The 15,102-nt window shown below is 41.8% G+C and overlaps 1 protein-coding gene across 1 annotated transcript in view; it reads left to right on the top strand.

The window, feature by feature from the left end:
* Window positions 1-573: 573 nt before the first annotated feature.
* LOC106603465 (protein phosphatase 1E) overlaps window positions 574-15,102 on the top strand; it is a 96,820-nt gene continuing 82,291 nt past the window's right edge. Inside the window, exon 1 of the mRNA XM_014197187.3 lies at window positions 574-4,043. Within this exon, the coding sequence (XP_014052662.1) occupies window positions 3,862-4,043 (182 nt within the window). The 5' untranslated portion in view covers window positions 574-3,861. The remainder of the gene's footprint in view (window positions 4,044-15,102) is intronic.

The following is a 15,102-nucleotide window of genomic DNA, read 5'->3' as shown; positions in this document are numbered from 1 at the left end:
ACAAACTAAAGGTGAGCCTGACATGGTGACGATGAACACTCCTGCTCCTACAGCAACCCCAAGTGGACATGCGCTGCAACCACAGCCCATAGTGCCTTTTCTACAATTTCCCCCTCAGACCTATGGGAACCCACAACCATGGGGCCCACCATCACCCAGAATGCCACCTATGCAATGCTGGGGGTGTGGACAATTTGGACACATGAGAAACCAATGTCCACAAAATCCTCAATATCAAGAATGGGCTACAACACCTGGAGGGAGAGGAAATTTCAGAGGAGGAAACAGGAGGATGCCAACAACAAGGTGGAAATTAGCAGCAACCCCAAACCTATGGAGGACCTCCCCAGCAGGCACAAGGAGGTTACAAGCCTGGTCCTGGCCACCAAGGAGGATGTGGAGAAAATCAACCACAGAGGGGGGGGAAGAGGTGGTGTCTGGCCATAAGGAAATCAGAACACCAACAGTTCTTATTTTCCTGACGATCAGCAATGAAGAGGCCCAGACCCTTTCCTCCAGTGTCCCCAGTACATATTCGAAGATGATGGTGGGGGGGGGGGGAGAAAGGACCCAATAATCAAACTTTGGGTACATGGCAGAACTATCCCATTCTTAATTGACACTGGAGCCTACTGTTCTTGCTTAGGTGCACCAGCCTGACCTCTGACACTGCCCTGACTGCCGTTGACGGTTCTGCATATATAGATGAAACTACAGGGATGAAACATGCAGGGTTTGGTATTGAGACAATTGATAGAACCACTCACATACAACAACCATTACCAGATACTTTCTCAGCTCAACAGGCTGAACTTTTGGCACTAACGACTGCCTGTAAAATGGGAGAAGGGAAAAGGGTTACAATTTTCTCTGATTCTGCTTATGCAATAGGGGTTTGTCTCTCCTGGTGTGGTGTCTGGAGGAGTAGGGGTTTTCACAATGCTTGTGGAAGTCCTATATGTAATAGAACTATGGTTTTAGATCTCTTGGAGGCTATGATGCTGCCCTCTGCTTTGGCTATTGTGAAGGTTGCTGCTTACACACGGGGGGGATTTTGTGAGTATGGGTAAAGTCCATGGCAGATGAGGCTGCTAAATTGGCTGCCTCAGTGTCATGGCCACTCCATGTTGGGAATGACATTGATGATTTGGAATCTAAACAGGCTTTGGATGTTGGTTCTCATTTGGTATGGCAACAGTAGGGTTGTAAACTTGACCCCGTTTCTAAAATTTGGAGACAGTCTGCCAGCTTGTCGTATCGTCTCTGTATGCCAAGTGGCCCATGGTATGGCCCATTTGTCAAGGGGGGATATGATAGAGGCAATTTCTTTGGATTGGTCTTGTCCAAATTTGACTCAGCATGTGAAACAGTTTCTGTTTCGATGTGCTACGTGCATGCAATTTAACATTGCTAAAGGAACACCTCTGAAACCAGGACTGTTTGTCCATCTTGCCATGGATTTTATAGATCTTGCAAAAAGAAAGGAAAAGGTACCGTTTAGTCCTTATTGACTGGTTCACCAGGTGGGTGGAGGCATTTCCCACCACACACTGTGATGCTAAGACAGTAGCAAAGCTACTAGTGAGGGAGATAAGACCTAGATTTGATGTTCCTGAGGTTTTATCTGCAGACAATGGTACCCACTTCACTGGTGATGTAGTGAAGCAGGTAGCCATAATGATAGGAGTGGACCAGAAGTCGTCTGTGTCCATCTACCACCCCCAGAGTAATGGGGTTACCGAGAGAGCTAACCAATCTATTAACTTAAACAAGGGTAAGCTAAGGTATGCCACTCCACCAAGAAATCATGGGTGGATTGTTTACCACTGGTGTTAATGAAAATGCTCAGTAGTGTTAATAAAGGCCTGGGGTATACACCAATGCCATGATTACTGTGTATATGTGATAACCTTTGTAGGCTTGCAATGCGCAATGATGGAAAAGTACTGGGTAAATGGAGATGTACTGCTTTAGTTCTCAGGCTGAGAATTGTCTGCACCTGCTGATAGTCACTCAGGCTCAAGACTGGGATAGTAGAGTGAGAAACCACAGTCTAGACATGTTTTTCTCATCTTAGATACTTTGTATCTAATCCAACGCAACAATGTTAAGATATGATTGACAGTAAGTTGTATAAAGAGTGTGGTCTCCTGTTTCGCGACACAGATCTTTACTATAGACTACTGAGGTACTCTGTATGTGAATCTGTCTGCAATTGCATTTTATTACTAAAGAGTTTCATACCAAGGTTCCTGTGTCTGTGTCAAAGGACCACCCAACAACTCCCAATCACGGCCGTTTGTGATACAGCCCAGGATCGAACCAGGGTCTGTAGTGACGCCTCTAGCACTGATAAGCAGTGCCTTAGACCGCTGTGCCACTTGGGAGCCCAAAGTAAAAAGCACATGACAGCCCTCTTGCACCTAAAGGACTCTCAGACCATGAGTAACAAGATTCTCTGGTCTGGTGAAACCAAGATTGAACTCTTTGGCCTGAATGCCAACCATCACTTCTGGAGGAAACCTGGCACCGTCCCTACGGTGAAGAATGGTGGTGGCAGTATCATGCTGTGGGTATGTTTTTCAGCGGCAGGGACTGGGAGACTAGTCAGGATCGAGGGAAAGATGAACGGAGCAAAGTAGAGATCCTTGACGAAAACCTGCTCAAGACCTTAGACTGGAGTGAAGGTTCACCTTTTCAACAGGACAACGACCCTAAGAACAGCCAAGACAATGCAGGAGTGGCTTCGGGACAAGTCTGAGTGTCCCACCCAGAGCCTAGACTTGAACCCAATCGAACATCTCTGGAGAGACCTGAAAATATCTGTGCAGCGACGTTTCTTATCCAACCTGACAGAGCTTAAGAGGATCTGCAGAGAAGAATGGGGAAAAACTCCAAAATACAGGTGTGCCAAGACTCGAGGCTGTAATCGCTGCCAAAGGTGCTTCAACAAAGTACTGAGTAAACGGTCTGAATACTTATGTAAATGTGATATTTACGTTTTTTATTTGAAATAAATTTGACAAATATTCTAAACAGTTTTTTCTTTGTCATTATGGGGTATTGTGTGTAGATTTAGGGGGAGAACAATGTTATACATTTTAGAATAAGGCTGTAACATAACAAAATGTGGAAAAAGTCAAGGGGTCTGAATACTTTCCGACTGCACTGTATGCTAGTGATATTTATTAGTTACTGCACAGTGATGGCAATTTTCCCAGCTTTAAAGCTTATTTTAAAGCTTATTTTAAAGCATGTGGTTTATTTAATCCAACAAGTATCTATTATATTGACAGGAAAGTCGTGTGACCACTCTTACAATGGAACTGCATGTCCTCAAAGATGGAAGTCAGGCGAGATCAGGTGGGACAATTCTAGCCAATGAGAGGGCAGATACGCGTGTGAATAAGAGGCACAAGTCCGATATAAATTCGTTTTTTTCCTAAGTTGCCGAAATGCCACGTGCATCCACTTATATCAGTGCATTCGTAACAACCTAACCATTACGACACTTCTATTCGATCAAATAAGCTTCACGTAGCAAATTAGTAATAGTTTGTTTTAACAAATTCGACACTCATTGACCTCCATACAAGAATTCCTCACTTTGATCTTTTTTTCGTGGTGATTCTTGTACGTGCGCGTTCCCAAACCTGACGCTTCCTCCCTTTTATCAACAAAATTCCTCCCCTTTCCTATACGTTGTCATCACCCACCCACCCTCTTCTGTGATTGAGCGAAAGCCTTGTTTACGCGCGCGCGTTCCCAACCGGCACCAGTGGGGTGCTGTCCAGCCAGCGATTTGAAGTAGTCTTCTTGCCCGGCTACTGCTGTCTCTTGTCTGTCCAGGAATGAGAAGTGATGGCCGGCTCTGCAACAGAGGAGAAAACCTTCCGAAGGTTCTTGGAGCTCTTCCTCCGAGAGATGAGGCCACCACTCCAGGAGAACGACCCTGTCCCAATGCGCCCTTTATCGGACCTCACCTCGGAGGACGAAGTGGAAGGGGAATGCCTCGATATGTGTCTTCAGCACCTGTGCAAATAGTAAGTACCGATTTTATAAAATATTTTGTGTGCAGCTTAAACAAACGGTTTGTGTTGTTTGCCTTTTGCATTACCAGTTTCAACTAGAATTGGTCAGGAACTTGGAGTCAACCTAAGTGAACGTACACTATAATTGTGTTGGCTGTAGTCTATTTTACAATAATTTGCTATGACTGATTTTACGGAAACACAGTTAATATAAAATATAAGCTACCGATAGCCTACAGTGTTAAAAAAAAAAAAAAAAAAAAAAAGCAGCCTTTTACATTCTGTGAGCAATTTGGTTGCTACAGAATTGCTCTCTGGTCAGTTTTGCCGGGTGGCCTGTGAAGCCACTTGCAATGTCCTGACATCGTCATCTCCCATGTTGCCGCCGACGTCATTGGATGGCTTATGTTATGACATATGTAAGAGAGGATAGACGAACTTCAAATAGATTTCAGCTGTACTATGGTTCCTGTCCTTCCATTCGTGCATCCAAGTTATTCGAGTTACGGTTAATGTGAATTCAACCTCTCTTTTTGCGTCGCACGACGTCATTTCATTCGTAGGAAGGATCTATTGCATTCCTCATATTAACCATAGCAGACTTTCCGATTCATACAGTTTAGTTGTACAGTCATGACAACAGTACGGAGGTAACACTATACACACTTTGTTCACTATGTCCTGATTTGCATTTTTTTTCTTCTCCATTTCTGTCTATTCGTAACCATCTTTAGCTCACGAGCGCAGGCTCCACAGTACATTCAATTCAAAGCAAAATGTGTGTGGTCAGGTTTGAGCATTTTTAGATATATTACGTCACACTCGCATCCATAAATAGTACATCAAACCACCGAAGAGACCGAAAAGACAATTGTGAATTTCTCAAGCATGTCGAGGATGATTGCAATTTGATACTTGTAATTTTGACACCACCAATAAACGACACAACAAGAAGCAAACATAGCCCAATAAGACACAACAAGAAGCAAACATAGCCCAGTCTAAAATAGAGCCATTTAATTGCCACTATAAAAGGCACCCAAGTGTTTGGTAATAATGAATACTTGACCTTGTAAATGTGAGCTTTCATTGTATCATGTTTGCTCTGTGTTTACTTTACATAGAGCTAGTGAACTCAATGTTGAATTGGAAGTGCTGTGTTGGGTTTCGTGTCAGTAGTTTACTGAACCTATTCCATATCATACAACAGTATTTTGATGTTCACTCCCTGCCCCATTTCAAAGACCTAATCTTGTTGTGCCAATGCCACCCATTCCGAATGTTTGGGAAGAGACTGAAGCGTTGAGATGAGTTGTTGTAGCAGTATCAGTCTGCTAGATCTGCTTTGCACAAAGAGCTTATTGTCTGTGACTGTTTGTTTTATTCAAATGTGCACCCAGCTCTGGATGCTGCCAGAGCCTACACTACCAGAACAGACAGTAGGCCTGGTGTTTATATATTGACAGATATGAAATGTAATTGACCCCATGGATAAGCCTACGTTTATCTAATGAGAACTCACATATTATGCATTTATTACACAAAAACAATTTCCATTTGTGGATATTTGCAGTGTTTCCTGGTTCCCTCTCTCTAAAGTTATCATAGTTTGATTATTTGTTTTCCACTGTGTCATTCCTGCAGCTCTAATGATAGTATTTTTAAAGGAGAGCAATGTCTTAATATGGCACAAAGTGAGACACATTCTCACACACTGCTGCAAGCATCAGCTCCTGTTGTGTTTCAGATGAACGTGTGATTATTTTCTCTCTGGGTTGAAGATCTAATAATAGGCCTGGGAGAGAGGTGGAGATCCCCTTTGCTGCGTGCGTGTGTGTGTGTGTGCGTGCGTGCTCACAGTGTGCGTATGTGTGTATTCGAAATGGTGGAAATGAACGCAGATGTGGATTTGTGTGTGTGCGTTTGCAATGACGCCAGTGTGAATACGATTTTGTCACATTACCATCCCTGCCTGAGAGATTATAGGCACACATTTGAAAGGTAGAGAAATCAGCTAGGTTTCACACTTTGTGGGGGGGGCATTGTGACAAGGTACACCCGGGCCAACGTCAGCCGGCTCAGTGTGTGGGTGAGACGCAACCCTCGTCTCAAACTGTCATGGCTGACATGTAATGATACTTCTGGAGGATAAAGGAATCACGACACCGAAATGGGACTGCGCTCTCTATCGTACATGTCACATTTAATGAGAACTCACTTTTGAATTTACCCTACTTTTTTTTGGTTATGATTGTCACGATTCAAAAACATTCAAGTGACAGGAATGCTTTGGCTTTGCGAACAGGAAGCATGTGCTTATTGTCTGTCTGTATTTCTGAAACACTACACAAAGATCATGTACTTATGCAGCCATCAAACAGTTGATCATTATCCAACCATCAAACACAAGTAAGACCATTGACCTTCATTTGAATTTGTACCTACTCTGTGATTGACAGAATATGCTGGAAGCAGCACTGTCGGAAGCAAAGTAGGATGCAGACCTCACTCAGTTATTGTTAACGAGTGGCCACCTCTGTCCCGCTACAGCAGTGCACTTCCCGGGAAGTGTGTGTGTGTGTCAGAGCAGCTGACTAATAACCTTATAACAATGTTAATGATGAAAGCAGCTCGGGGTTGCAAACCCAGTCGGCTTGTGTTTTGAAGCCGTCACCATCTCATCTGACAAGGCACTTTGAAGCTGGGTGAACTGAGCAGCTTGTCAGGTGTTCCTTACACCCCTTAATGATGGCTGTTGACAAGTGAGTGGGAGAGAGAGGAACAAAATGGATACATGTCAGCAGGCTCATTTGTTCTCACAATTCCACCATGTCATTTTAAAGAATAACCACAGGAGGAGCCTATGCAATATATGCAATGCATAATTCAACACATGCTGTGGTGGCTAAAGATAGACATTACTTACTGCCTGACAGCTAGTTTTGTTGGAATGGCTGTAGAGGCCGTCTTGAGGATGGGTAAAAGTCAGTAGTGGTGCATGGGTAAAATCACTGGGGAAGTCAACCCCTCCACCCCCAAATGCCATATTACAACCTATGTCTTGTGATAATTTATTGTTTGCTCTACAACCTGTTAATTCATATGCCTTGTGACTGTCTCTGCCTTTAGGCCTATATTTCACAATCAGAAGACCTAGTAGCAGAATAAATTCAACCACACTTTTTTGTTTTATCACAAAACCGGATAGCAACCTCTGTCCAGTGAAGTCCACAAAGCATATTGCATGTACAGTAACATACAGTTACATGACCTACAGCATGGTCAAGCAAGTTCATGTTTCTGACATTTTCGGACTACTAAACATCTATTGATTTAAAACCACAGAGAGTTAAGAAAACAGGAGCTGCCTCCACTATTCAAGCACCATTTCAACTTCAACAATTTAGTCCAATCAACATAAGCTAAATATGATGTGGATTTCTGTTTGCATGTGTGCATGCGTGCGTGTTCGTGCAAGTAGAAAAACATGTTGACTCACCCTACGCCAATGCCATCCCCCTCTCTTTCATGTTGACGAAACGGTCTATCACTCTGTCATACATTACATGCTTTTATTTTTGTTGTCCTGGGCTAACTGGCTAAAATGCTTGCTCGGTAGCCTAACTTCCATTCATGGGCAACGTTAGCTAGTTAACATTAGCCTTCTACATCTAGCTACATATTGAACTTCCATGCTATCAGGCCAGAAGCACAACAAGTTATGAATTAATGGTTGGATCAGAATCGCTATTATAATCTTTGGCCAGTCTGGAGAATTAAGTAAAACCAGAAGCCCAAATCCCTATCTCCATTCCTGGAGAATTTAGGAAATGGCCAATTTTAGATGCAATAATTCAGGTTTTTCTGTCTGATGTATGCTCTCAATGGGATTTGATAGGAGTGAATGCCAGCCTCCCGGTGTTGCCTCTTCACTGTTGACGTTGAGACTGGTGTTTTGCGTGTACTATTTAATGAAGCTGCCAGTTGAGGACTTGTGAGGCGTCTGTTTCTCCAACTGGACACTCTAATGTACTTGTCCTCTTGCTCAGTTGTGCACCAGGTCCTCCCAGTCCTCTTTCTATTCTGGTTAGAGCCAGTTTGCACTGTTCTGTGCAGGGAGTAGTACACAACGTTGTACGAGATCTTCAGTTTCTTGGCAATTTCTCGCATGAAATAGCCTTCATTTCTCAGAACAAGAATAGACTGATGAGTTTCAGAAGAAAGTCCTTTCTTTCTGGCCATTTTGAGCCTGTAATGGAACCCACAAATGCTGATGCTCCAGATACTCAACTAGTTTAAAGGCCAGTTTTATTGCTTCTTTAATTAGAACAACAGTTTTCAGCTGTGCTAACATAATTGCAAAAGGGTTTTCTAATGATCAGTTAGCCTTTTAAAATGATAAACTTGGATTAGCTAACACAACGTGCCATTGGAACACAGGAGTGATGGTTGCTGATAATGGGCCTCTGTACGCATATGTAGATATTCCATAAAGAATTAGCTGTTTCCAGCTACAATAGTAATTTGCAACATTAACAATGTCTACACTGTATTTCTGATCAATTTTGTTATTTTAATGGACAAAAAATTTGCTTTTCTTTCAAAAACAAGGACATTTTTACGTGACCCCAAACGTTTAAACGGTAGTGTACATTCACCCTCTTGCAAATAGAAGGAAAATTATGAAACGCAGAGAGACTAAATATAAATGATTTTCTTCCCTTGGCATCCATGAATACATGCCACTGGTAACAATAGAGAAGGGATGGATGGATGGATAGATGAGCCATGACTTGGTTTCAATCTCAATACCCCCCTTAGCCATGAGTGTCTCTCGGTGGGGGAATGTCCCTCCAAACGGATCAACTAATGGTAGCGAGAAATAATAAATAACCCTATGAAATTGGACATCGCTACATCACTCACGATCAGCAGAAGCCACCAAGGCATTGCCTATACCACGCAATTCATTGACGATGACTCTTGTTTTTCACAATGCCTGTACTGGCGGCAGTAATAACTTTCCTTATATTTCTCATGCAACAAATACGTACTTACCATATGAGCAACAAATGAGAACTGCAAAACAACAATGTGCTCGTAATGTGCCCATCCTCTGGCTGTAGTTCAATGTGGAGTAGTACTGAAGCAGGACTTTCATTCCATAATAGCAGTTTTACATGTAACAATTGCATTTCCTTCACACAGTAATTTTCTGCAATTTCTTGGGGATTCATGATTAACCAGTGGAAGCAATTAAAACCTGTGTGTGTGTGTGTGTGTGTGTGTGTGTGTGTGTGTGTGTGTGTGTGTGTGTGTGTGTATACACCAAACGTTTTAGGGTCCATAAACATATCAGCTGCATAGCTACGCATCCATAAGCATACAAGTATTTTTATCCTCCACTACAGAATAAGCAAGAAAAGAGTTAGCTACATTACTTCAGCTTTATTGCATGACAAATATCTGCAATCTCTAACATTTGAAATGACTACAATAAAGAACAATGACAAGTGATTGACTTAAAAAATTTTATGAACAGTAAGGCATGCATACAAAATATTTTATACAATTTGCAGATGATGCTTTAGCTAGATTACAAGCTAGATTACATCCACTGGGTTTCACAAGATGACAGCCTGGTTTGCTAGAGTCCCTAAAACATTAAACAATATGTATTACTAAATGTATAGCTATCTGGCTAATGTCAGCTTGTAAATAGCTATTTTTGTAAATTACCTTTATGACAAAAATATGCATAATTGTTTGACTACTGTATTTTGTTGTTGTTGCATGATTCATATGAAGTTTTACTTACATTTGCTTCCATCCTAGTATTATTCTAGAAACTCGCCAGGGTTGGTTCACAGAGCTTCATGAGAGTTTTGGGAAACACTTGATAGAAAGTCTGCATCTCAATTCGCTTCGTTTGGAGGGCAGACTAGAAGGCTGAAAAGGCACTACGCCTCGCTCAAAGTTGAATTGGGATACCACTCCGACTTGATGAGGCTTGCGGGATCACGCAAAACAGAGGGGGAGTGCTAGGGGTGGGGGTGTGTATTGGGATTGAGCCTAAGCCTCCTCCTTCCCCCATTCCCTCCACTCCCTTGTCTCCTGCTGCCCCCGGTACCCCCACTGGGAGGGCTGATGGACAGTAATTGAGAGGAGAGCTCTCCTAAACCTAATTAAACAGGCACGTCTCACACAGCTGTAAACAGCCATGCGCACATTCGGATTCCTCCAAGAAATGCATTCGCGAGTGCGCTCTCACACACACACACACACACACACACACACACACACACACACACACACACGTTTGCTTTGCTGTAGTAACAGTGTGTGGTGTCGGAAGCGCTGCAACTGACGGCTGCGTTAATGAGCACTGCTGTGCTACCGGATTGGACGTCAGAAGAGCAGGGGAGACATTCGCATGTTTCACACTCGTTTCAACCACATCTCCTCATTTATAACGCAGCAGGAAGAGGGGGGGCTCATCTGTTCCCTCAGTCCTAATGGACTACCACAGCGTCGCAGAGTTGTACTGGATCAAGCGTGGTTTTCCATTCACATCTTAATAACTACAATGTAATTACAATGTTAGTGCAATCTTGCAGTTGTTCAGGATTAATGAGACAACTGTAATCAGGCCTACAATTTGTCCATCTCACACAAGCCTGATGAGATGCTCTGTTCCGAATGATCAATTCTACTCATTTTTCAGCTCTCACATCAAAGAGTGCTTTACATGAAAACAAATAATGTATTTATGCACGAGTACCCTGATGAAATTGTCCTGTTCATTTTTTGTGTCAAGCCAAAATCTGGCTAAGAGCTTTTTGGCATCGAATTAAAGCGTGATTGTTCTTCAGCAACACTGACAGCAGCTGCTCCCAAAACACACACACACAAAATAATTAGATAGAGAATTTACAGAAGACATATTGCAGGCATCTGGTTTAGAGAGAAAGGAGTCCGTCAGCCTCCCTCATTTGTCATAAATCTCGAGACGAGCAGTGGCGATCCGTCATTCAGGGCAGGTGAGAGCCCCACCTGTTTTTTGCATGTTATTTTGGCAATAATTAGTGTCCACATATCAGTTGGTTAACAATTTAAAAACACATTTATTGAGTGAATAAAGCCTCATACAAACATGGTATCTTTCTTGCTTTCTTGAGTAAGGCGGCTCCAAAATGCAGGTGTTTCAGCCTAGCTCTGCTTTCTGTAGGCGTTGGTAATCTTCTCTAGTTGCACCGTGATTTGCTCAGTGCACTGTCATTCATGGAGACACTACGTCACCGCAGAATCTACAGGGAGAGCTAGGCAGTTCAAGCCCCCTTGGGTGATGCCATAGATTTACATTAGAAGTGCTCATCCAAGAAGGGTCTTCCCTGTGGCTCAGTTGGTAGAGCATGGTGTTTGCAATGCCAGGGTTGTGGGTTCGACTCCCACGGGGGCCAGTACGGAGGGAAAAAAAGGAAAAAAAATGTATGAAATGAAATGTATGCATTCACTACTGTAAGTCGCTCTGGATAAGAGTGTCTGCTAAAATGACTCAAAATGTAAGGGTCAAGGTCATTGGCCACAGATATAATGTGATTTGACGTCATTTTATCTATGATTGGACTGATTTATGTCAACATCATTGAATTTAATTTATTTTGGGTAAAAGACATCTACAACAAAATGTGCGATGTGGACCCAGAGGATATCACTTGAACGTATTAATTAAAACGCTTGTTTACAAAGTGGTCCTCGATGGTAAAAACAACACATATGATTAAAAGGCAAGACAAAATTACAAACAACCATAAATAGATATAGATAGATAATTTATATTGACATCCTAAAAAGTGGCAATATTCACTGCACTTCTCCCTAACCTTAAAAATCAACCCTATTCATTTCACACTAAAACAATCTATTCATTGCACATCATTCAAATAAATACACCTGGCCAGCAGTAGGGGGCACAAGGGGCAGTGGTGTGGTTTCTCTTACTTAGATAACCTTGTCCATATTAAAACCTTTCCCTGCTTTTTCTACTTTTTCTTTGCTTGATCTCCAGGGGGAGGCTATTCTATAGACAAATGCCTGTATAGAAAAACGTGCTCCTCGCAGTACTGTTTACTCTTGGGATTTTACAAGACAACGCTAGCTCTGGTATTGTAACTGTGTTGGTTATAGACCATATCAAAGTGGTTTTTCATATAAGCTGGGGCACAATCATTTAAGATGTCAAACATATGAGTAAGTTTAAGTTGGTCCACTCTGGACTCCAAAGGCAACAAGCCCACCTACCGGAACTCAAGTACCCCTATGTGGGTCCTAGGGGACATTCAGCATATACCTGATAACATTATTTTGCATGACCTGCATTTTCTTTTTCAGCTTTTTTGATAGTTCTTAATACCAAGCAGAGCAGGCATGATCTAAATGACACTGGATCAAGGTTGAGACTAGCAGTTTCTTAACTTTGATGTTAAAATATCTAGCATTAGGATATAAACATTTCGATTTATTCACCATTTTAGAAAGAATTTGGCAGCAATCAGGTCTTCAGAAAGGCACTGATCTAGGGACACACCAAGATAAGTTAGATTCAATATCCTTGCCTGCACAGTATGCCTTTATCTTGTCAGCCCTAAACAATCTATGTTTTGTTCCAAACAAAATCGATTCAGTTTTTCCCAAATGTAGCGACAATTTTTTGTCAGTTAACCAATCTCTAACAAAATGGAATTCCTTACTCAGGGTCTCCTCTGTGTAAACTATATCCTTCCCTGATACCAGTATGGCTGAGTCATCTGCATAAAGCAGGAGGTTGCACTTTACTGTATCTGGAATGTCATTAACGTATATAAGAAATAAGAGAGGCCCTAAAATTGATCCCTGCGGTATTCCACAGGATGCTTCTTTGGCCTCTGACAGAACATCACCAACATTACATACTTGTGTTCTGTTGGTCAGATAAGACCTAAACCAATTAACTGCTACATTATTTAGACCCATGCATTTCAGTTTCATCAGGAGAATATCATGATCCACAGTGTCAAAAGCTTTCTGCAAGTCTAACATGACCCTATCTGTATAGTTCCTCTTCCCACTTCCCTGCTTAATGTGGCCAAAAAGGTGGATAAGGCAAGTATTAGTGGAATGAGCTGTTCTAAAGCCAGATTGGAGTTCGTAAAGTAGTTTGTGCTCGAAGGTATCCCTCAAGTTGATTAAAAAATGAATCTCTCAACAACTTTGCATAAGGTGCTGAGGATCGACACAGGCCTATAGTTTCCTTCATATGTTTTTCTGCTCTTCTTGTGGAGCGGAACCACCCGGGCTGTTTTGAGATCATTGGGAAATGTTCCACTACTAATAGAAAGGTTTACAATAGTCGTTATCATTTTAGCAGTGACACAAGGACTATTCTTTATGAATCTTGCAGGAAGGTTATCCAGCCCAGTTGCTTTGTTTGTGCTCATTAAGCATAGTAGATTGGAAACTTTGTCCTCTGTTACGATGCACAGCTCAAACAAATAATTAGTGATACCTTTGCTATGGTAAAAGTTGTTCATGAAAGACTGGCCATAGTGTCCAGAGCAGGTCGGTAACTTCTTAACCAGAGATAAGGCTATAGTGGTAAAAAATGTGGTAAAATAATTTGCAACCTTTTCCTGGTCATAGCATAAAACATCATCAATATCCAGGCCAACACAATAGGATTTTACCTTTTATGGGGAGTTTTTGAGCCATTGTCCTTTAAAATGTTCCACAGTTTACAAGGCTGATGTAAGTTGTCATTAACAGCGTCTTTGTAATGTTGGGATTTGGCCTTATCCATTTTGTATCTTGCCTGGTTTCTACAGTTAATATAACCTTCATAATCTTGTTGAAGATTTGTTCTTCTGAATTTGGCCAGGTAGCGATCCCTTTTCCTTAAGTGATCCATTTCCCTGACCGCTGTTTGATTTGAATTTGTTTCATCGGCGCTAGAGTCGAGTGAGATACCAAGCTTGATCAACATCACAGCTTAGTACATGAGACCAATATAAAATTCCAAGTACTTCTACAAAACGTTCCTTTGAGTATTGTTTCATAGACTGTACCTTCATGTAGTTTTTACCTGGCTCAGGTAGCATTTTGGATTTCTTACGGATACATTAGTTTACTAAATGAGCACTAAAACTATTATTTTAGACTCCTGACTGACAGACGTTCTCTTGGTCTGATACAATAATCAAATCCAAAGTTGATTTAGTGTCAATACACACCTGGGTTGGCTCAGCAATCAGTTGTTTTAGTCCAAATAACTGATTAAAGTTATACAGGGAAATCTCAGACTTCAGTGAGTTCAAGACAACTGGGAACTCGGGGGAAAAAAACGAGCTTCGACTGGGAAAATACATGTAACCCCTTCACCAGGCTTGAATTTGATTCTCACAATATTACTTAGAAGATCTCAACAGCATGGGATGTTAGGTGAGAAGGACATCTCCAATAAGAATAATCATTGTAAACTCACTAGGGTGATGACAACTAGGATATTAACTTCAGATAGAATGATTAGAGATTTTTGTTATTATGTAAGGATATGGTTTCCCATGCATTAAATGACATTGAAACAGTAAATGACTCCACCAATGCAACAGACATCAGGTTCAAGATGTATATTACCACATTTTCAATGTACCACATCAAAAGAAATGAAAATAATTAACCCCGATGATTTTTCACAACCCATGTCCAAATTACTTGCAAGCTTGGTTAAACTTGTTGGCATGCGTTGGAGCTTAAAAAGATTGACAACATACATAAAGTCCCAAAACACCCCACCGTTGTGGTTACTCACTACTAGTAGACATTTCCAGACGAGGTAACTTATAGCAGTTCTGTGCAGGTGTCACAAGATCCACAGCAAGCACAGCTATCAATGCAGACAGTACTCCTTAAAAGCAATAAATATCCCATGGAAACATGAACTCGTTTATCTTCCACAAGCAATTCTCTCCAGGTCTCGCACGATGCTAGGCTAACCTCGAGGCTGTCAAATACCTCCACGATGAGATGGTACGTCAGT

Source organism: Salmo salar, chromosome 04 (assembly GCF_965601325.2).
Source record: "Salmo salar chromosome 04, fSalSal1, whole genome shotgun sequence".
In the NCBI taxonomy this organism is placed as follows: Eukaryota; Metazoa; Chordata; class Actinopteri; order Salmoniformes; family Salmonidae; genus Salmo; species Salmo salar.
The sequence above is the reverse complement of the archived record's forward strand: the minus strand, read 5'-3'. Positions and strand labels throughout refer to the sequence as shown.